Genomic DNA, 24,739 nt, shown 5'->3' on the forward strand with positions numbered 1-24,739 from the left:
TTAGGAGGCGGCTTTGATTGTTAAAGGAGTTTTTATTTGAAATATTAATTTTAATGAAATGTTATTTGAATACACAAGTTTAATATTTTAATTGATATTTTATATTTATCTCATATATTTGTATTGACATGACAGCAACACATCAACATAAAATATTATCATAAATATCAAACTTAAATAACATTCCGTCAATTTGTCCTCATTGCATCATTGTTCTTTGCTAAACATGTAATTATACTGAAAAAAAAAAACCATAATTATACGAGTGTTGGGCGTATTATTGGTGTGGGCTGTCATAATACATCTTACAAATCTCAATACTTCATTCCATTCTCTAGATAGGGATTTAAATCCCTATCTAGAAACAATGAATCATACCGATCTTCAGCAAAGAAACCCAAGAAATATTCCTTGCTTTCAGAGAAGGCAACCTCGTACAAATGCTTAGTTAGTGCAAATATATATCATTCACTTCTCTTCTGACCCTTCCTTCCTTCCCCACCTGACAAAGTTTTAGATGATGACTCGGCAGTGCTGTTACCTGTGTCCTCAGTAGGGTTGGATAAAGCATCTGAGATGTTACTGGCATATTTCTTGATCCTCAAGGAGATCAGAATGCTCGACAAAATTCCGAGAAGCGGGAAGATATAAGATTGAATCTGAGATTTCTGAGACCGGGATGCTGAAGCCACTGCAGCACCAGCCAGGCTGCCAATTGACGTGTTCTGCAAGATCATAGGAATGCAGCCGATAACAGTTGGGAGAAGGAAATCCACAATGAACCCAACTCTGGTAGCAGCCAAGGCATAGTTTATAATGTAGGACGGTATTGGTGAGAACCGAGCAAGAAGAACAAATTTCCAGCCATCTTCTTCAACTCCCTTGGAAAGTATACGGAAATACTTGTTTCTCTGGGCCCACTCCATTGCTGTATTTGAATTTCTGAATACAAGCCTGAGAAAGCACAGGATGTTATGGTGGCTCAACGTACATGTACAGAAAGATCTCATTAAATGAACAACTACTACAAGTTTTTATTGTCTAGAGAGGGAAAAAAAAAAATCAGATTTCTTAGCATCACAATTCTAATCACTTCCATAAGATTATTCATCCAGCATGAACTGTTGAAGGACCAAAAATTCCCACTTGATGGCACTAGTAGATGCATGCATATCACAAGATTCGTGCCAGTCAGCACCTTTTAGCCGTACACTTCTCAGATCTTCACGTCATTGAGTTCTGACAAGTCTCCCAAGTTAATTCAAACAACATCATGGGAACCATGATGGTATGATGCCTGGCCCTGGATGAACATATTCACAAGGCAATGGTTTTGGTTCAGTTCAGCTAGGAAACAGTCATCTTGACTGGATTAAAGAACCTAGGCTCTATAACTAAAACTGGGTAAAAGAGGATTTCAGTACTCCAACTGTTGGGAATGCCGTCTTGTGGCTTGATGGGTTAAGACAAAAATTTGCTTTTGCATGATAATTGGAATTTTGTACTTGGTATCATTACAAAATGAATTTTGATATTCTTGGCAAGAGGCTCCATGGGATGACACATATCCTTTAACCCCAACTGACTCCTAGTTCCTAAACAAAAGCTTGAGTTGTTTGAGTCTATCTTGTCATTGACAGACTGAATCATGGAAGGATTTAACCAGTGCCTTCAATATTCTGAAGGCTCTACTTCAAATTAAGTAGGCAAGAGCCCTTGCCTGTCTACGTTGGATTACACTACTTTATGATGCAGGCAAGATGATTGGGACCCACAAAATAACTACTAAAGTTATTAGTTTCATTAATTGGGTATTTTTATTTATCTTGATACGTTTTAGCTTAAATAGGAGCTAATTGATTATACCATAAAATTTAAGCGGTATTATGTTACACAAGCATACTATAAAATGGGAATACATTATTATTAACATATAGATATATCTCAACACCCCATTTGGAAACCACCACCCAATCACAGTTCATTATCCATGTCACGGGATCTGAGAATCGGTATCTCTGTTAAGCAAGAATGTAGATTAAATAAAAGATGACTTATATCTATTTGCAAACGTTGATAAGCAAAAGAGCAAGCACCAATTAGTATGCATTCTCTTCCTCGCCTTCCCCACAAAAAACACTCTTTCACATCTCAGAGACATATTAGTTGTACATTCATAATGTTTAGGCACATTTCCCCAAAATGCTCCAGCAAAGTTAGCAGTATTGAACACATGATGTGATGTGTGTGATAATTGCGCAAGGAATAATCTGGTGACTGTTTTGATAGTTTTTATAAATAATCATCTAAATTCCACACACTCTTCAATATGCATAAATATATAGTGCAAGTGGCACGCGATAGCTATGATGAAAAATGAATTTGTGCAAGAAAGCCATCCGAGCAGCAAGTAGCACCATTAGCAAGTGTAAGAATAATTTATTCTATTACAGGTTGTTCCCAAACTAGAAAAGGAGAAATCCACATATGGACAAAAAACAATGAACAGAGATGCCAATGTAAATATATGTCGAGAAGTTCAGTTGTAGAGAGAAAGGTCCAAAAAACTAACTTTAAAGTTGTATGCACATTCATTGGATATGTGAAGTATTTTATGACAATTGAATGTAAATATGTAAATAACTTTTAGTTAATAGAAGATGACAAATGTAAATTGTGGCAAATATGCAAAGGTGACTGTTTTTCTAGAAATAAAAAATCTGATAGGGTTTCACTAATAAGGCATACCAAATTAATTAAGGTCATGACTTTCAAAATAGCAAAGACCAGAGGTGGCGTCCCCCATGCAGTTTCATCATCAACAACCTTATGCCCAATAGGGCGGTGTGCATGCAATGATCACCATCGTCACAAGACTTAATCTCACGAGATGGAGTTAGTTCCATGAATTAATGAATTCTCTCACAGCCATCTCTATCCATGATCATATCTTCTATAAAATCATTAGATTGCATCATGTCTAAGGGTTTCCCATCAAGGTTTTTTTTTTTTTTTTTGGGTGCTTTCCCAAGCCATCTTAATTGCATCTCAGACAATTGAAAAAAAAAAAAACTGTACCATGCATGATCTCATTTTTATGTATTTCTTATACGGCTATACATCCATCATAACATCATTATCTGAACTTTGCTCATACTTTATGCATGTTAGATACTTAATTGCTTAATTCCATGCACATGCAATGCATGAAAATTTTGTAGCTATCAATGAGAAAATTTTGGATATATGAGAAGAAGGCCATAGATGCATCGATGAGGCAAGTAGATGAAATCCACAAAATTTGTAGTAAAAGACAGAGAAGAAGACCCAAGAAAACTTGGTAAGAAACCCTTAAATATGGCATAAGATATAATGGCCTTACAAAGGATATGACTATGGATAGAGATGGTTGGAGATCTAGAATTGTGCAGCCAAACCTATCAAGTGGGATTAAGGCTTATGAGTGTTGTTGTTGTATTGTAATTCTTTCAATATCTTTTCAGATATATAACTTATCAATCTCAAATAATGGAAGTAAATAAAGACATTAGGAGGGAGTGGTCATTTTACAGTGACATATTGCCCTTTTCTCAAGTTAAATTAATTATATAAACATTGTTAGTAGAAGGGGGAAAAAACTCAAAACTCTATAAAATCACAGTGATATTGAGCTCGAACTAGAAGAAGGATGAACTGTATATAAAAAATTTGAAAAGTTTGACTTAACACACCAGGCCTAGGAGAAAGCATGGTTCATGAAATTTCAGTTAAACTGCCTTTGACTGAGATTATTTTGAGAAAGCTTGACCATGAAACTTCTTAAATTTGAATACTAGAAACCTAGATGCCATTTGAAGTGCAACAAAGGGCTTGAGAGATGATTATAACAAAAAAAAAGAAACAGCTAAGAAGAAAGAATAATTTTTTTTCGAAAGATACCACTATTTTAATGGAGGCAAAGAAAATGGAGGATCTGAAGGTTCAAAGATTCTGTGGACATGGACTCATTGACAAAGTCAGAAAAAATGTAGCTGAAGAAGGTAGTCTTCACTGTGGAAACAAACCTTTTAGTTCGAGAAAGCTTCCAATGTGAACAGGGTATTTTGAATAACAGTTTCCAAACCTTTTTTTTATACATTTACAATTTTGCTTTTGCTTGTTAAAAGCAAAAATAACAAATACAGGTCAATACGGCAATCAGTGTGGTTATTTCCAGAAACTACAAAATGATCGCTTTAATTTCTGCTTCCACAAATGGACCTCTTCACTTTTTAATTGTAGTATTACCAACATGGCATTCCTATTCATCAACGTGAGACACAGAAACAAACATAAAAATCTTTATCTCACTTCTGCAATCATAAATGAGGTTCTAGGAGAAACACAAGCAGGAATTAGATCCTCTAATAACTGAAGGGCTTAATTCACTACAATGACTCCACAATCTACACTAATGAGGTGCCAAGTACATGCCCACATAGGAAGCCAGTAATAAAAGGAAAGTGTTATTTGAGTTTTGCATTGAGTGGCTGGATATTCTAGAAGATCTCAGTCTTATTAGATTAATATTTGGCAGTGGCAAATTAGGAAATAAAAGGCTAATTGCATGTAATTTTTAAGTGAGGGGTAGATAGGGTATTCTGGGCATTCCTCTTGTAACTCACGCCTCTTATGTCTATAAATAAGAGGCGAGAGTCAGTCTGTCGAAGCCTTGAAAAACTGATCATTCTCATTGAGTATTGAGAGCTGTATTGTTAGAGAAAAGGTTGAGAGAGATCTTTGTAATCTGCAGTGAGAGTTCTTGATTGCTTCAGTGAGGGTTGTGGGGGTGTGCAAGTGGATTACTTGTACTGTTCTTCATCAAGATCATAGTGGATTGCTCTCTCGAAAGGCTAGATGTAGGACTGGTTTTAACCAGTTCAAACCAGGATAATTCTCAATGTACTTGTGTGGTTTGATTGCTCTATCTTTATCTTTTGTCAATTCTTTAATTTTCTATTTATGTTGTTTTGTTGAATTGGTGAGAGAGTGCTAAAGTGTGGGCATATTTGTTGGTTTATTGGGTGATTTCTTGGACCGATAATGCTCCCAATTATAACAGAAAGCATAAAAGGAAATATATGCCAAGAACAATTTTTCAATAAATATTCGCTCAGTGGGATAAAGGCTGGATGTGTTGTTGTTGTTGTTGTTGTATTCGCTCAGTGTACTAAATTAAGCACCAGGTCATTGTTCAGCACTAGAAGTCAAACCTAATGGGATTTCTGTATCAAATATATCAAAGGGAAAAAGCATCATGCTCAAGAAATTTTCTCCATCCCCAAAGGTTAAGCCCTGATTTTTCCTTTCATAGAAGTCATACCAGGGTAAGCTCAAGTCAATGTTTCAAAACTGTCTGAATCTTTTTTGGTTTTTTAACTCAGCTCATGGGCTATGCTTAAGTCAGCTTTAAAACTTTTTGATACTTTTTTTTTTTTTTTTTAAACTCAGATCTTCAATTCTTATTCCCAATGGAGTTGCTCAAGGTACTCCACTAGAAGTCCCCTGCTAGCTTAGAGATGATCTTTTTTTCTTGTTCCTAAAATTTGAATAAACAAATGTTGGCACAGGCTTTTAGTCTTCATTTCTTTTTGCTTTCTCTGAAAATATACTTCAAAAACAAGGGCTCAAAAATTAAAAAAATCAGGTAGTTCTAATAATTAGGGGAAGAATGAAGAATATTTGCCTCCAAGAGACAAGATGGGTTGGTGAAAAGGCTAAAATATTGACCGAGTCAAGATATAAACTTTAGTAGACAGGAAAAGATCACGTGAGGAATGGAGCGGAGATTATTACGAATAAAACTTTAAAGAATGAGATAGGGGATATGAAGTTATTAGGAGATAGGAAAATCATAGCTAAAGTTGTTCTAGGAAAAGAGACTTTGAATATTGTCAGTACATATGAACCATGAGTTGAATTGGAATCGAAGATGAAAGATGGAATTTTGAAAGGATTTACAGGGATTATTTCAAGGAATACTTAGAAGAGATATAATTATCATAGGAGACAACTTATATGGTCATGTGAGTAGAAGTGAATGAATATAGAGACATGCATGGAGGTTATGGCCTTGGAGAAAGAAATAACAGTAAATCTCATATAAAGTTTTTTTTTGGTTTAGGTTATCTTTAATAACACCACCTATTCTTCCAAGTTGGACTAAGTCTTAAAATGTTGTTGTTTATGGCCAAAAGCCAAAAAGATAAGTGTATCGTGTATTGGAAAATAAAAGGTTAGAAAAAGGCAAAGAAAAATTACATTTAGACAAAGCAATTCTACTTAAATCATATGGATTGAAATATGAAAAGGAAACCATTCGCCTTACTTCAAACTCTCCTATGATTGAAATTTTTTTATTCTATTTTCCAAAAACAAAAAATACATGTAAGATCATCAATTGACCACTATGACGTCAATTTACTATAGCCACTACAAATCACTAAAGCTTTGATTTGATTTATTATCTGTTAGGATTTCCATTAGTTAAGTTGTTAAGTCTCGGTAGAGGGCTTTGTATATAGCTGGAAAATAGTTTTGTATGTTTATATTTTATGTGTTTAGAATATAACGGAAATAACTTGTAGGAAGTTATTTCCGATAGTCCTTTTATTTCCTTCTATTTACATCTAAGTCCTTGGTTTGTAATCGCCTCTATCTCTTATAAATAGAGGCAGATAGGTTCTCAGGAGGGTGTGATTCAGCATTCATTCTTCTGTTTTTCCATCTTGCACGGGTTCTAGAGAATTGAGAGAGAGCAAAGGCTCAGTCCTTGTATTCTCGAGAGGTAAGGCTATTGTTCATAGCTAGAAGTGTGTGAGAGGGAGTGCTGTAATCTTGATCACTTTCTAGTGGATTTTGTCAAAGGCTTTGGCAGTCTGGATGTAGGGCATTTCCATGCCTGAACCAAGATAAGATTCTTGTCTCTTTACTTTTCAGTTATTGCTTTGGTTTTCTCTAACTTGTGTTATCCTATTTCTGTTCCTATCGGGTGAGAGTTGGTTGTGAGAGAGTGGGGTTTCTTGTGTGGTAATCGGTCCAAGATTCAACATTATCCATTAACAAATCAGCAGCAACGAGATATCCAGCCTTAATCTCACTAGATGAGGTTGAATATATGAATTCTAACTTACCAATCATTTCTATCTAAGGGTATCTCTTCTGTGAGGCCCTTATAATTCATGCTATACCTAACAGTCTCCCACCAAGTTTGTCTATCAACAAAATTAAGAAAAATAAAAATATATATATATATATAAATTCTTACACCCCTACACCTTATTCCTAATAAAAACCAACATAAAATCATTCTTAAAAATATTTAAGGTATATTTAATGTAAGGCTCTAAAGGAATGGACTTTGTTGCATGTAGAAAGATGTCATAGAAAGTATTAATCATGCATTATATTTTTTTGCAGTTTCTAGAGAGGTTTAAATTGCGTAATACACTCTTTAAATAAGCAAATGCATGAGTATAATTCTCAGGTTTGAAGTTCATTAAATAATTCTTTTTCCAATTGGGAAACTTTTTGCTTCTTGGATTGAAGATTCTATGTGGGGTTCCAACAAGGTGTGGAAGACTGCTCCCTTAGGATTAATTTGTGCTTGCAGATCTAGAGAAATAAAAGACTTTCTGGTAACACCAAGGCCTCCAGTGATTGTCTGAAGGGAATAGTGCATGCTACTTTTGGCTTAAGAGACCATATATTTCTTCAAATTGTATTATATATTATGCACTCCTTAGAACGTGTATAAAAGGTGCCAAGGCTGGATGCTTTGCATGCATTGTGCATCAAGGGATTTCAAATCCAGAGCCTAAATCCATGTAGTTCTTGGGAACCTAATGATTATGTGGATTTAGATTCTGATCAAAATAGGCAGCTGATTTTCAGCCTACAGGTTAAGGATTTGAACTAACGCCACAAAGGACGCAGAGAACTTGCATTCCACCAGGATCTTCTCCTGAAACGTTTCATGTCCCTACGATGCATTCTTAACATTTTCCCACCTCTTCCGAAGGTAGTAACAAACTAACAACTTATCCATGACTCGCATACATACGTATAAAGAAGGCAACGCATATATCTTCATACATATAACAGTCACAGGAAAAGTGAAAAATGCTGTTTTCATCACTGCATATGTGTTTGCGACTGGGGTTCTGCAACAAGCAGAGAGTACTAGAAACTTTCCAGCACAAGTGAGCAAGAAAGAGGAAATTTTATCAGATAGATGGATGTTTACGCATTTGTTTGTGGTGAAACAGTTGACTAGTAAAAGTGTACCTGCCGATCCAGAAAGAGAGGGAAGCGCCGAGGACCTTGGCGGAGAAGACGCAGAGGAGTGCGGGGAAGAAGCCGAAAAGGAGAGAAGCCCCTGCCTCGAAGAACACCGCGTAGGGAAGGCAGAGAGCTAGGGTTAGGGTGTGCAACCCAACGTAGGCGGGGATTGCCCATACTCCCAGCTGATCCGCCATGGCCCTGAGCATCTGCACCGCCGCCTCTTTGTCCCATCCCCAACCGTACTTGCTGCTCGCCGCTTTCAGCACCGCTATTATCGCCACCGCCACTCCGATCATTCTCGCTCTGCTCGCCACTTTTCCCATACCGGCGACAGAACCAGTCCGCTCTCCCAACGATCTATTTCCCGCACACCTTACATATTCAACTTTAGATATGGGGTAAAATTAATATATTAAATTTTAAAATTATAACTATTTACGCACTAAATTCTAAAATTATAACTAATTATTCACTTAAATTACTACTTACTCATTGAATTTTATTAAATGTTAACCATTAATCATTTATTATAACTCCGTGAGATCTTGCAAAAAAAAAAAATGTTCGCATGATTAATAGAATTCGATGTGACAAGGATAAATTTAACATACACTTACTAAATTTTAAAAATATAACTATTTATTTACTGAACTTTGAATTGCTATTACTTGTTCACTAAATTTGACTCAACGTCAACTATCTATCACCCCTTACATTTCCATTTGATCTTGAAATATATTAAAAAAAATTTGTATGTATTTGATATCATTTGCTTCTCAAAACTATAAGGTAAAAATTAAACCATTATTCAAATTAAAAAACTATTAATGCAAAACAGAAACAAAAAATATGTCTGTTTAGATTTTTTACCTTTGTTATGAATAATGAAATTCACAAAAATGTATTCAATAATGAGACCAAAAGCTAAAAATTGATTACAAAAATCGTAATTTTGGTATATAATAAAGGTAAAAAATCTAAGCAAACTTTTTGTTGTTACTTATGATTTGCATTAGTAACTTTTTTAATTTGAATCATTAGTTTAGTTTTTGACTTGTGATTTGAGAAGTAATTGATCTCAAAATGCTTACAATAAGTTTTTAATTTGTTTCAAGATTAGACGGTAATGCCCCCATAACATAACTTGGATGGTAAATGACGGGCCATAATATGTTGGTATCATTCTAGCGAACTATGAGTTCAAACCCTAGTTTGCATGAGGCTTATCCCGTGATTTACCTCATTATAAAATTAAAGGAATAAGCACAGAGGGACCGTGCAAGGGCGATAATGCCAATATCAGACAGTGATGTAACGAGTGTTTTAAAATCAGACGGTAATGTAAGGGGCGATGGATGGTTGACATTGAGCAAAGTTTAGTGAGTAAGTAATAACAATTCAAAAATTAGTGAGTAAATAATTACATTTTTTTAAGTTTAGTGAATGTATGTTAAATTTACTCTTGTCATGTCGAATTCCGTTAGCCACATATGTATTTTTCGTTTGTAAGATCTGACGGAATTATAACTAGTAATAGATGGTTAACATTGAGTAAAATTCAATGAATAAATGATAATAATTTAAAGTTCAATAAGTAAATAGTTATAATTTTAAAGTTGAATTAATGTATATTAAATTTACTCTTATATCTTATGTCGGTCTCCTCGGGATTATACTGAAAAGTAATTTTTTATAAGAATTATAAAAAATTTAAGGGCGTTGGATTGCACTCAGCCTTTAGATTTTTATTGTTGTTTTTCAATTTGCTTGTAAATAAAATAAGAATTTTGTTTAATTGTCTATCTTTATTTTTAAGAGTTTTTAACGCAACAAAATTGTATTATTTTTTGTTTTTTTACTTTTTAATTTAACTCTGGTTGATATTCAACTATTATTATTGATTAACTTCACAATAAAAATGTCAAGTAAACTAAATCTGAACCTACTCGTACTTTGGTAGTTGGATCAAATGAATAGCTTGTGAATTTTGATCGCAAACTCATTTTATTTCCTTACTTTCAAATTATGATATATTTCATAACCTTCAAATATTTTTCTTATAAAATTAAACTTAATATATTTTATATATCTAAATCAATTTAGTTTTTTAGTTACACAATTACTGCAAAATAATTATAAACTACTGGCATTCTAACTTCTAATGTCATATAAAAATATTTTTAAACTTGCAAATCTAATAAAAATTCAATTAACGCATTTTAAATATCTAAAATTATTTTTTATAGTTGAATTTGTTATATTTAAAACATTTTTAATAATTTATTTCAGACATGTAATTATATTAACACTTTGATTATTAACTACTTTTAGAAAGTGACTGTTTGTAATTATTTTCTCTATACAAATTTAGATTTTAGGTAGATTTAGTTTAGATATGTTTATGTAAAGTTAATAGTAAATTGAATGGAAAGTATATATTATAACAAATTTTAGATATATTTGAAATTGTAATTATTCTCATATTTTTTTTATTTACATATACATGATACCTCTTTGATCATTCATATAGTGAAAATAATTATAATAAAAATAAATGGAAAAGAAACAAATTAAATAGTTTTTTTATTTAATTTATTACAAATAAAAGATAATACTAATATTAAGATGTAATAAAATGCATTTTATTTTTGTTTTTAAAGTTATTTTATTATTAATAAGATATTATAAAATATAATATATTTGTCATCAATTAATAAAAATAATTTTAAATTAAAAATAAATATATTTATTAAATCTCAAAATATTTTTAACATTATTTACTAGTAAATAGTAGATAAAGAAAACTATTTTTGAATAACTATAATATAGAACCAGGGTATCAATGGTTTGTATTGGTTCGATTATGTAAGAATTCAGTAATCGAACCATTTTTAATAGTTTCAAAAAAATAAAAAGTGTAACTGAACCATCACATATATAAAACCAAATCATGACTAATCCGTCACACTGGACCGGTTTCGATTTTATCCAATTAACATTTAGGTTCTAAACATTTTCGCAAAATATGAAATTACAAACAAATTTGTTAATTAAAATAAACCCATAACTTCGTTAATGTTTCAAGTATTAAAGTAAAAGTAGAACAAAATAATTCATAAACTATCTCATCAAATGAGATTACTTCGACTATTTAGTATAGCAATAGTGTATAAAAGTCTATAAATAAAAGAGTTATTGAATCTTGTTAGTTTTATAGAAAGTGATACTATTTATGCGTATGTGTATATATATATCTAAAAAATTATAATATATATATAAGTATAATATTAGTTCTGATTCGGTTCGAACCATGATTTGAAAAAAAAAATCAATAACCAAATCAAATATATCAGTTCTTAATTTTTGTTAGAATCAAATTCTAATAATTGAATTATAAAACTAATCTAAAAGGCACATTCGATCCGATTTGATCAAATTACTGATTTTCGATTTTTTTCTTTTTTTTTTTTACACTCATAGAATAATTAGGATGACCGGCACTTAGGGTTTTTTAAGACCCACTCCTCCGCCGGCGTTGACCGCCGCCACCACACCGATAATCTCCCTCCGACATCCGCAACCATCATTGCAACCATCACACCGCCACCTTCTCTGTGCCGGAAACCACTGGTCTTGACGCAACCGTTCTCACAGTCGTCCGACAGCCATAGCCACCGCTTCTGTCATGCCGGCCACCGCCTTCCGTCACGCCACCGGCCACCAGTGCACCATCCTCTCCCTCCGTTCTCTGCTCTCCCGACCACCATCCGCCTCTCTAACCAGTCAATGTCTCCCCTTCTCCGATCCGTCCAGACGCCAGAACTACGAGGGGCCGGTCACCACCTCGCAGATCTCTGTCTCTCATCCTCTCGCCATCCACCGCGACCATGTCTCCTCCTTTGATCTCCGTTGGAGAAAACACATGACTCGACCCCCCATCTCACTTCTCTCTCTGCCATCGAATTCCACCATTGCCGATGCCTTTGGCCAGTGCCACTGCTGGGTATAACGTTAATTTAATTTAGTTTAATTCATTTTATGTAAATATTGTGTATTTAAAAGTTTCATGTATAACACATGTATATATTTGTGTATTTAATTTTATGTAAATATTGGGTTGTTGGGATGCTTGTTTGACTAAATGGATTTTGCAAAACGTCAAGGTTTGATTTAGGACACTCAACCCTCACATGCTATTCAATTTTGGATCAATCTATGTTTCTTACCACGACTCCTAAAACGATAATTTCAATTTAAGGGATATAAACCCTAAATTACTTGGAATTTTTTTGGATATTTTCTACACATTGTATTATTTGGCCAAAAATTGTTTTGTAAAATTGGGTGGGATTTTACGTTTAGCGTAAATCTTAATACTACTATTCCATTATTGTAAACCCATTGCAACAAACCTGGCACTATTTCTCCTCCAATCCTTGATTTTATTATGTGGATTTCATTAATTCCTAATCCCTTATTTTGAGGTAACTAAATTGTATTATGATTATAATTAGGGTCATACGAGGATACATCGGCATATGACTGGAAGATAGGGGTTAACAAAGTGGTGTTGGGAAGCTCGAACAAGGTAAACCTTTGACTTGCTAGTGTCGTTTATTTGAACTAGATAGAGTATGTAGCCTTGGATATTTAATCTTAATCTGTTTGTATGATCCTAGTATTGAACCGTATGTTGTCATACGTGTCTTTTTTATGACGCATGGAGTAGACCCACAGAGGGCTCGACTAGACTCATTTGTTTCGCTTTTCAATTGGGTAGAAAGTTGTCAGATCTTAAGGATCTTGTTATAATTGGGAGCACTGTCAGTCCAATAAATCACCCAATAAACTAACAAATATGACCACTCTTTTATGCACTCTCTCATCGATTAAAATATACAACAGAAACAGAAATTAAAGAATTGACAAAGATTAGAGTTAAGAGCAATTAACCACACAATACATCGAGATTTATACTAGTTTGAACTGATTAAAACCAGTCCTAAATCTAGCCTTGATAGAGAGAGCAATCCACTATAATCTTGATGAAGAACAGTACAATCAATCACTTACACACCCCTATAACCCTCATTGATACACTTGAGAACCCTCACTACAGATTACAAAGCTTTCTCACACACTTTTCTCTAATAGTACAACACTCAAGACTCAATGAGATCGATCAGATTTCAAGGGTTCGATAGATTGTCTATCACCTCTTATTTATAGACATAAGAGGCGCTAGTTACAAGAAAGGAAATACCTAGAATACAATACCCCTATTTACTCCTCACTTAAATACATGTAATTAGCCTTTTATTCCTAATTTGACACTGCCGAGTATTTAAACTAATATACTCGAGTTCTTTTAGAATGTCTAGCCACTCAATGCAAAACTTGAATAACAGATCTGGCAATGAATTCTCTCTAATTGGATGAGAATTAGTGAAAACAGAGGGCCGAGAGAGAGAGAGAGAGAGAGAGAGAGAGAGGGGATTGTATTCAAAATGAATTCTCTAGATGGCTCCAAAGGATTGGATCAGTTTATTTATATTGATCCCCTTGGTCACGCAGAGAATGCTCTTCTTGCCAAAACAAACAACCGCCCAAGTACAACTATATATAGCATCCATCTAAGTACAATGCATGGCAGCTTATAACTACCCTCAATTACTTGTACTAAGGCTATAGGTGCAGATACATGACAAATACCCTCCCCTCAAAAAATTTATTATCCTCAAGAAATACTAAGTACTGGCTACCCTCGGAAATTGCTTGAGCAGATTGGGAAAATATTCCCATATATTATTGTTTGAGTGGAGGTTAGACCACTTCACTAGCACTTGAGTTATAGGTGCTCCTTGTTTGTAGATGACTCGTCTATCTATTATAGTAGCTGGTTTCATAGTAGGATTGGTGTTAGCGTGTCTTGGTGGTAAAATAGGACTCACCTGATGTACTCCCATTAACTTCTTGAGTAATGATACGTGGAGCACCAGGTGGATTTGAGAATTTGTTTGTAATTGCAGTTTATAGGCTACATTTCCAAATTTTGCTATGATGTCCTGGACCTGATGTCAATGTTTTGAGGTAGGTGTGCCTTAGCTTCAAGTAACTTCCTCACCCACCGTGAACTCCCTTTCACTTCTCCCTTTGTTCGTGAACTGCCTCATATAGTTTTGGGTAGTGGTTAATTGCTTTTTGAGTTGTTGTAAGACCTATTGTCTCTGTTGGAGGTATGCATTCACTGCTGCCACGATAGTGGTTTCCCTTGTGGCTGTTAGGAGAGGGGTTTGTATCCAAATAGTGCTCACCATTGGGCTAGAGATAACCACTTGTGATAGCCCTTGGGGTGTAGGAAAAAAAGGCTTCAGAGGTAGGTCTCTATACATTGGTTGACCCTCTCAATCTGTCCATCAGTTTGTGGATGATAGGCTGAGGATATGTAGTTTAGCCCCTAAGGATTTCAACAAGGCTTGCCATAGTAAGCTGGTGAACACCTTGTCCCGATAAGACATTATAGTCTTGGGAGTCCCATGTAACTTAAACTACTTGATTAAGAAAGGTTCTAGCCACTTCTTGAGTTTTGTATGGGTGAGTAAGGCTTAGGAAGTGTTCAAACTTCATAAATCGATCCACCACTACCAATATGCAGTCTCTTCCTTTTGACTTTGGTAACCCCTCTATAAAGTCTATTGACACACTCACCCAAGCCTGTTCAGGTATAGCCAATGGTTGCAATAATCTCGGTGAGGCAACTGTCTCATGCTTACATCTCTTGATGTTATGTGTTTGCATCGAGTCTAGCCTAAAAGAAGTCAGTGAAGTCAAATTGATTCAAGCGGTAGTGTTAGTTAATTTGAGTTTAACGGTAACTTAATATAGACATTGTGTAGTTTTTTATAATCCTTGTATTGTTCGCCCAAATGCCTATAAATATAAGGCATAGGGTAGTTGATTGACATCATTCATTCTACATTTTAAGAGTGCTGTGAAATTGAGAGAAAAATCTAGAAGCAGTTAGCCTTAGTAATCTCGATTGTGATTGTACTCGTGCGAGAGGGATTCTTGTACTGATTTCATTCAAGATTCTAGTGGATTGGCTCTCGGGACAAGAGGCTGGATGTAGGATCATCATTGATGATCTGAACCAGGATATATCCTTGTGTACTCGTGTGGTTTGCATGTTTCTTCTCTTACTTTAATTCTATTCTTGTTGTTTTTTCTGTTTTGGGATCAAATTAGTATGTGTGTGTGACTATAAATTGGCAAGAACAAGTGATTTCCAGTGCTCCCAATTTCACAAATTGGTATCAGAGCACGGGTAACTCATCTAGAAAGCCAAGATTCATTAGTAAGCGATAGTTAGACTTGCAGGAATGGCTTCTACAGCCTTTGCCACTCGATATGATATTGAGAAATTTGATGGGAGAATGATTTTGGCCTTTGGAAGATGAAGACGAGGGCCTTGTTAGGAAATTTAGGACTGGAAGAGGCACTCGAAGGTAAGTCCAAAATGCTAGTCACCTATACCATTGAAAAGAAAAAGGAATTAGGAAATAGGAAAGAAGGCCTTTAATACTCTAATTTTGAGCCTAGGAGACAAAGTGCTGCGAGAGGTCTCAAAGATGAAGACTGCAGCCAAACTTTAGTTGAAATTGGAGAGTCTTTACATGACTAAATCCCTATCAAGTAGGTTGTATTTAAAGACAGTTTTTTACATTTAAGATGCAAGAAGGATAGAAACTTCAGGATCGCATAGATGATTTTAACAAGTTATTGTCATGACCCAAGAGGAATTAGAGGGGCAATGCTGTCATTAGTTACAATTGTTTGTTAGGAGATGCTATTCATTCTCTTAAAGTGCACATGGGTGTTGTTCTACAATATTCTACAAGTTGAACAGCCTATAAATAGGCCATAGTATGTAGAGAAATGTATGCTGAAATAATATAGTGAATTCATATTTTCTCTCATTACTTTCTCTCTCTTGTTCTTCCTTGTTCTCCCTCATTTCTCTTGATTTCTGCTCTATATCTCCCTCCAATTCTTCTCTGTTTCTCTCTCGAATTTTTCCCATTTCCTTCCTAGATTGGTATCAGTCGTTCGTTCCTTGGCGGTTCTCTCTATCAAGTAATTCCGATAGCTCTGGCCGTGATTCTGAAGTTTGTAGTAGTTAGCCAAGGCGATTTAGCGCCAATGATTTTTGACGAATTGTAGGAGAGGCCAATTCCTGGCCAATTCCGTAATCTGATTCAATTTGAGTTTTGAAGGTGAAGTTGGTGGTGATTGGGTGAGAAGGAAGACGCAATTCAGGAAGTGGAACAGAGGCAAATTCAGATCCAATGGTCCTCGGCAGGTTAATGAGGGTCGAAATTGCAGGCAACACAAGGCGAGCGACTCTCGGAACAGGTCTAGGTCATTGCATGTGACCGAGGTGGGAAGGAAGGCGTGATCAGAAACGGTTCAGAAGTTAATTCCGCAAGCAACGATTCTCAATTGCCTTGATTTCTATTGTGATTCTCAACTCAGATTTGGAAGTTGAGTGAGAGGGGAGTTTTAGGCAAATTCTAACTTGATTCCGTCACATTTTATGGGTTGTAGCAGAATTAACCAACATAGAAGGTGGAATAGGTCTAGGCGAGCGTGGAATTGAGATTCCAGGAGTAAGGAAGGCTGTCGATTTGGATCAATTTTCAGGAGCAAAACAAGGCTAAGTAATTTAGGCAATCCAGAAGCTAAAGACGAAGCAGGTGGTAGCCTCGTGGTGGGAAACTCGGCTGTGGAAATGGATAGCAACGATTCGATTGTGATTCCGGAAGCTCTTTGCGGTGAGACTTAGAAGTGTTGAAGGTGCAATCAATCAACTGCATCTGGTTGCTGCTTGGCAGTTAAGCGAATCAGGATAGGGCTAATTGAGGCAGATTTGTGAGGTTCCAATGACGGAAATCTGGTGAAGTTGGAAGTTGTGAGTAAGCGAACTTGAAGGCCAAACAAATTCGATCCTCGATTGCTGAAGTGAGGTTGAGGCGAGAAGGAAGCATCGGTCAGAAGTGGATATTGAGTAATCGCTGCGCATTGGAGTGCGATTCAGTCCGGAGAAATTCTCAGCTGACTTAATCTAATTAATTGAGCAGTTGCTTTGCCGCTGACTCTTGTTTGAGTTAATCAAGCAGATCCAGATCCAAATCTCAATGGATTTCGTTTGAGGTGGAATTAGGTTGGCTGAACTTGAAGTTGCTAAGGTTGCGAATTTGGAAACAATCGATTATTAGTAGGTCTTGGCGATTTATCGAAGCTATTTCAGTGACTAAATTTCGGTGAATGTGAAGGCCAAACATATTCAATCAAGCTTCGAAAGTAATTGCGTGGTAGAAGTTGTGGTTTTAGAATTGCGTAGCGGAAGTGTTGGTTTCAGAAGTTGTGGACAGATTTCCAAAGATGATTAGAACATGTTGTCTTCTGAAATTATCCAGAGCTAGCAGGTTGTTTGAAGGGTAATTGATTTGGAGGCCATCGGTAGCAACTAAAGGCTGATTCAGATCTAGCCTTTTGGGAATCTAAGGTTGCTAAATTTGAGTACCGGAATAAGTTTTCGGAGTGGTCCTTGGAAGCTGATCAAGGGGTTGTTGTAGTGGTGAATTTTTTTAGGGAATTGATCTGAGGAGATGGCCAAAGGACTATGTGCTGCAACAAGAAGAGGAATTAAGGACCTTAGTAGACAGCTTTATGATTTTTTGATCCTATTTTCATACAAATTCAAGGTGAGTATTCCAGCTGAATGTTTTTCAAAAGAATATTCTGCCTACTTAAGTCAGATTGGAGATGAGAGTTGTAACGAAAAGCATGTGCTACAGCCTAAAAGTTATATTAAAAGCAGCCAGCATACTGGAGGTATTCCTAAGGCTGATGTGTCCCTAAGATTAGGAATGGTTGATGCAAAGGAGGAAAACTTGGGACGAGGAGTTAGGGAAACTCACTCCACACCCTTGGGCTCGTGGATGAACATTCCTGCATTTGAAAGAGATAGGCCTAAATGATGGATTAGGCAGTGTGAATGGCGTTCCACCAATATTGAGTAGCTGAAAAGGAGAAAGTGAACATGGCTGCAGCTTATTTGGAGGGCGTTGCAGATGCTTGGTTTAAGAATTGGAGCCACAAAAGGGTGGAATTGAGCTGGCCACAGTTTGTGATCGACTTGTGTACTTGGTTTAGAGAAAGGACCAAAACTGATGTTATCAAAGGAGCTTCCAAGGCTGCTCATCAAGTAGTGCAGGAAGCTAATGAAGTAGCAGTGGAAGAGGAAAATGGTGTTTATGCAACTGATGAGAAGTATGAGGCTGAGGAGTGTCATGTCCCTAGGAGGATTAGAATGGTAATATTGTGATAGGGATATAATAAAGGGGTAATATTGTGATAGGCTTATATTAGTTTGTTAGGAGATATTTTAGTTAGTGGTTAAAAGCACATGGGTGCTGTTATGCAATTAGTTAGAAGTTGATAATGCCTATAAAAGGCCACTGTAAACAGAGGAATGCTTATGCTGATTTTGATAATTGAATTCTCAATTCTCTCCCAAGATTTCTCTCCAATCTCTCTCTCTCTCTCGTTCTTCTGCCATTCTCCCTCAATTCTCTCTAATTTCTCCCCCCATTCTTCTTCAATTTCCCCTCTATACATTCTGTTCTTGACCTTAATTGTATCGGATCCTTCTGATTTCTATTCTAGTCCTAGGCTAAACCCTAGGACCATAACAAATTGGTATCAGAGCATCGTTCCTCGGCTTTGAATTCATCAATTTTAGTAGTGAATTGAGGCAGATATGACTTGGCGAAGAAAGCTGATCAGTTTGCAGTGTGAAATTCCAGCGATACGAGCGACTATTGAGGAGCTTCAAAAGAATTGATCAGCCAACAAGTCTGATCTGATTCCTAAGGAACCAAGGACGGATCGTCACCAAGCGAGGTGTTCCTTAGAATTGATTGAGACGACTTTGAAGGACGGTAACGGAGTCAAACGAAGAAGGCGCGAGGCCTGACGATCACATATCGTTTCAACTTACAGGCGACACGGAGTGAGTGATTAGATCCGGAGGTTGTTGATCTATAGTGATCGGCAGTGATTTCCGCGATTGGCTTGAACCGACATGTGAATCCGGTGGCCCAAGTGAGTACATGTTGGTTGTTAGGCGAAGTACATCCAGTAACAGATTTGGAATGGGTGAGCCTTTGTCATATTGAATTTTGAAGGTGAAGCAATTCTGGTAAATTACAAGACCGAGCCAGTGGTCGCGACTAGTGGACGGTGATTGGGTGGGTCGCGACCGTCGCAAATCAAGATTGACAGTGGATAAATTGAGCTTCCAATCTAATTTGGAAGGTGTCTGTTGGATAGCAATTAGGCTCAGAGTTTAGGAGGACTTTGACAGTTATTGACCTAAGAGAATTCCGATTGGTTTTTGGGATATTGTTGCTGACGTGGTTGTCGAATAGGGAAGGCGAAGCAGGTTAGTCAATTCGAATTTCTGTTTAATTTTTAGAAACGGCTTGTAGAAATTGGTGGAACAGGCCAACGATTATTGGCCATGATTTTTGGCAAGCTGGGCAAATTCACTTATCAAATTCGTTGAAGCCACGCCAACTAATTTATGAAGGTGACAGAAGGTGGAATCGGATCTGTTGTTCAGTTTGCTGTTTAGCTGTTCACTTATCAGCTGTTTAGTTTGCTGGACAATTGAAGATCGCTAATTGTGCTGAGGTGATTGCTTGTCCTGGGCGACTGTTGTGAAGCAGAAGAGCCGGTGGATTGCGGTTATTTTCGAGGCTGGGCAGTGTGGGTCAGCAAGCCGAAGCAGATTTGGCAGAATTGGAAGCCAATTCATAAACTATTGTAGCTATCAAATTCTCAATTATGGAGAATTCTGTTAGTTGCAGTACAATCAAGCAAGGGAATTCCAGCGATATGGGGAATTCTGACGAGTGGAAGGAATACACTTGACTCCCGGCAATTCCTTAATGGTTGAGCTTGGATTTTGGAAGTGCAATTGAGTGGTTGGATAAGGCGAGTTTGACAACGATTCTAGCAGGTATAGGGAATCATTGCAGCAGGCGAGTCAAGAGAATTGGAAGGCCTAGGGGACTTTAGAAGGCTGATCAAGTCATTGTAATTGTGCGACTTCTTCTGCTGCTACAACGGACTTGACCTTTAAGTAGAATAGTGGCTGCAATTTGCCACTTAGTGGATCACTTTTAGAGGTGACTAGGTGAGGCAATTATAGAAGGAAAGTGTGGGAATTATGATGGAAAGAGCTGCGGTTTCTTGGCCTATTACTTTTCTAGCTAGTGAGATTTCGACCAGGAGGAGTAGTGCACGAAGGAGGTCAGTGGAGCCTTAATTGCAGTGGAACAATGCTGCAATTTTAGTGGGATGTCCTACTTGGAAGGTTTTAGGAAGCAGTGCCTACGTCAGACAATCAGATCCTCAATGGCAGTAGAAAAATGCTGCATTTTCAGTTGATTAGAAGCATCAAACATGGGGAAAGAATTTTGAGAAGGAGATCATCCAAGGGGATAAGGAAACAAGAAGTGGGATTCATGAAACGTGCGAGGAAATTTGTCGTATGTTCCGCGAGAAGTTACAGGAGTTTGCGATGATACTGACTAAGAAGTATCATTACAACTTCTCGCCAGAATACTTTGATGATTATCGCGGGAGTTTTAATAAAGAGGAATTCCTTAGAGTGGAGCAGTCGAAGGAGAAGTCAAGATTGTGGTAGGTCGATTCACTGCTTACTTTAGATTGTGGGCAGCAAAAGAAGTATTCTGATTTGAGCAGCAATGACAAGAAGGATGACTGCAATATTGAAAATGATATTGGCAGTGAAAAGCACTATCTAAAGGGAACCTGTAACAATCCGGTGGCTAGGACAGCAAGTACGAAGGAACAATTAGATTCGTTGGGAAAAGTAGTTCTCGATGAGGTTGTTTCAGATGATAATTACGAGAATAAAAAACAAGAGATGATTGATGCAGTCAATCAAATGATAGGAATGACAAAAGGCCACAAGGAATTGCTGGAATTGGGGATGAATTATGCAGCAACGCTTGAGAAGTTTGAAGAAAAAATAAGATCTCAAGATGCACCTATTGAAAGGCTGCAAGAGGAAAATGGGGTAGCATTTGATGAAGTGACAGAGGAAGCCAAGGCCAATTCGTTAGCTTCGTTGACTAGTGCAGGGACTGAAGGATTGCAGGGTGTCTAAGATCAGAATTCTATAAGAAAGGGAATGGGTGGTGGAGTTCTTAATGATAAGGTTCCATTGCCTATGGTTTTGGATAATGCTGAGGATTCCTTAGCTAATGATAAGACGAAGACAGCACCAGCAGGAGGAAGTCTTGCTGATCTTAAATGGTGTCACCATGTTGCTATCAAGAGTTTGGCTGGGAAGAACCAAGCTGCTACTGCTGCTTTGTTCGTTGTTGCTACAACTGGCCGATTAGAATTTCTGTCACCCTTGTTGAAGGGAGGATTGAAGACTAGAATTGATGTTGCAGTCTAGTAGGTTGTAAGTGGTGCCATGCAAGGAATTAATGGTACAGTGTTTGCTTATGGTGTTACTAGCAGCAGGAAGACTCATACCATGCATGGAGAGCAAAAGTCACCTGGGATCATTTCATTGGCAGTGAAGGATATCTTCAAAATTTCTCCATCTAAGCTGTGGAAGAAAAGGGGAAAAAAAAAAAACATAATGGAAGCTATGAAGGTTTGGCATGTCTTGGGGACAAGACATGTTTCAAGATGGGGAAATTGTCATGTCCCTAGGAGGATTAGAAATGTAATATTGTGATAGGGATATAATAAAGGGGTAATATTGTAATAGGCTTACATTAGTTTGTTAGGAGATATTTTAGTTAGTGGTTAGAAGCACATGGGTGCTGTTATGCAATTAGCTAGAAGCTGATAATGCCTATAAAAGGCCACTGTAAACAGAGGAATGCTTATGCTAATTTTGATAATTGAATTCTCAATTCTCTCACAAGATTTCTCTCCAATCTCTCTCTCTCTCTCTCTCGTTCTTCTGCTATTTTCCCTCAATTCTCTCTAATTTCTCTCCCCATTCTTTTTCAATTTCCCCTCTATACATTATGTTCTTGACCTTAACTGTATCGAATATCGGATCCTTCCGATTTCCATTCTAGTCCTAGGCTAAACTCCAGGACCATGACAATGAGGTCCAAAGAATGGGAATGATAATTGCAAAGAATGAGGAACAATCTGAATTGAATCAGGCAATTCAGAATGACAAGAAAGAAAAGGAAATTGTTGTAGAAGAGATTGAGGAAGAGGAGTTGGAGGGTGGCATTCAATCAGTTGACAGTCTCTCAAGCACTCCCACTGGTGTTGAGACTTATAATGTTATTGATCTCCGGAAGCAGCAGAGGAAGGAGCCTAAAAAGCCTCTTTACCAAGTACTTGGGGAGAAGGAGAAAAGGATTGCATCGAGCACCTTGTTTGGGACATCTCATATGGATGTCATTGGCACGGGCACACAAAACATGACAACAACTGCAAAAAGGGTTGATTTGCTCAAAGAGAAGTTTGAATTTCTTCCTATTGACTGGAAATGAGATGGTTACAGGAATGACAACTCCATTGGAACCATTTTCAATGGCAATAAGGAAGAGGTGGATGGCTGGACTTGGGGTTGTAGCTAGTTGTAGTACCGAGGAAGAAGGAAAGAGAAAACAAAAGAAATGGGTAATATGAGAGGAGAACAAAAAAGGGTGAAGAAGAAACCAGTGGGTGAAAATGGGCATCCGATGAATAGCAACGACTCAATGGTAATAAGTTTATTGGGGATAAGAAACCTTTCAAGGAGGGGGAATTGTCATGACCTAAGAGGAATTAGAGGGGCAATGCTATCATTAGTTACAATTGTTTGTTAGGAGATGCTATTCATTCTGTTAAATTGCACATGGGTGCTGTTCTACAATATTTTATCAGTTGAACAGTCTATAAATAGGCCATAGCAAGTAGAGAAATGTATGCTGAAATGATATAGTGAATTCATATTTTCCCTCATTACTTTCTCTCTCTCGTTCTTCCTTGTTCTCCCTCATTTCTCTTGATTTTTGCTCTATATCTCCCTCCAATTCTTCTCCATCTCTCTCGAATTCTTCCCATTTCCTTCCTAGACCCTAGCTAAACCCTAGGGTCGTGATAGTTATGTCTTGATTTAGAGAACATAGAAGTTAAGTATGATGATGAAGACAAAGCCCTAGTATTGCTGCATTCATTACCTAAGTCCTATGAAACCTTTGTAGATATACTCAAACACGGTAGACACACATTGACCCTAGATGATGTAATTGGAGCATTGAACTCAAAGGAATTACAACAGAAAGTTGAGGGCAAGAACACAGCAGGAGATGTTCTTGTGGTCAAGATTAGAACAGATAGAAGAGACCCTAGGGGAAGGGGTAGATCTCGGTCTAGGTTAAAGAATGGCAGAAAAGTCATTAAAAATGCTATCACTACCATGAAGAGGGGCATACTAAAAAGCATTGCCCTAAAAGAAAGAAGGAATTCCAAGATAAAATTAATCCTGAAATTTCATTCTCTATTTGTGAATTCAACTATGATAGTGCTGATGCCTTAGTTGTATATAGTAAGGCAGATAAAGAAGTTTGGGTTCTTGATTTGGGTTGTTCTTTCCATATGACACCCCATAGAGAATGGTTTCTAAACTATAGGGATATAGGTGGTGGAAAGGCACTATTGGGAAACAACCATGAGTGTAATATTAAGGGAATTGGAGACATTAAGATTAAGATGCATGATGGAATTATTAGAACATTCATTTCTGTTAGTTATGTTCCAGAATTAAAAAGAAACCTAATTTCTCTTGGAGAGTTGGATAAAAATGGCTATTCCTATAGGGGGGGATGGTGGAGTTCTAAAGGTATCAAGAGGCTCACTTATGTGCATGAAGGCTGTCCTCAAAAATGTGATATATGTGCTGCAAGCTTCCACATTGTGTGGTGATGCAGCTATAGGTGAAAACAAGACCTATGAGCACACTAGGATGTGGCATTTTAGGATGGCACATATTAGTGAATAAGGCCTTAGAGAACTGTCCAATCAAGGAATATTAGGTGCTGGAAATATTTCAGAGTTAGACAAATGTGAATCATGCATTTTTGGTAAGTCTATAAAGGTAAAATTCCCTAAGAAAGCTATGCATTCCTCAAAAGCCCCCTTAGAATACATTCATTCAGATTTGTGGGGCCCTAGTCAATCTTTAACACATGGAGGAGAAAGGTATTTTCTATCCATTATAGATGATTTCTCTAGGATGATTTGGGTTTATGTGTTGAAATCAAAAGATCATACTTTTGAGGCATTTAAAACCTGAAAA

The 24,739-nt window shown here is 36.8% G+C and overlaps 2 protein-coding genes across 3 annotated transcripts in view; one reads left to right on the plus strand and one right to left on the minus strand.

Annotated features, from left to right (window-relative positions):
• Nucleotides 1–173: 173 nt before the first annotated feature.
• Nucleotides 174–8,693, minus strand: LOC127809880 (uncharacterized). The gene is made up of 2 exons (XM_052349034.1): nt 8,326–8,693; nt 174–954 (listed from the first exon to the last, which is right to left on the minus strand). The coding sequence occupies exons 1-2, from the start codon at nt 8,643–8,645 to the stop codon at nt 465–467; spliced, it is 810 nt and encodes a 269-aa protein (XP_052204994.1). The 5' UTR covers nt 8,646–8,693; the 3' UTR covers nt 174–464.
• Nucleotides 8,694–11,791: 3,098 nt separating this feature from the next.
• Nucleotides 11,792–24,739, plus strand: part of LOC127809117 (uncharacterized) — a 79,888-nt gene continuing 66,940 nt past the window's right edge. Inside the window, exons 1-2 of one of the 2 annotated variants that reach the window (XM_052347807.1) lie at nt 11,792–12,325; nt 12,837–12,910. The gene's annotated coding sequence lies outside the window, so the exon portion shown is untranslated. The remainder of the gene's footprint in view (nt 12,326–12,836; nt 12,911–24,739) is intronic. The other variant, XM_052347808.1, reaches the window with a different exon arrangement.

The sequence above is a fragment of the Diospyros lotus genome, chromosome 9 (assembly GCF_014633365.1).
Source record: "Diospyros lotus cultivar Yz01 chromosome 9, ASM1463336v1, whole genome shotgun sequence".
NCBI classification, from domain to species: domain Eukaryota; kingdom Viridiplantae; phylum Streptophyta; class Magnoliopsida; order Ericales; family Ebenaceae; genus Diospyros; species Diospyros lotus.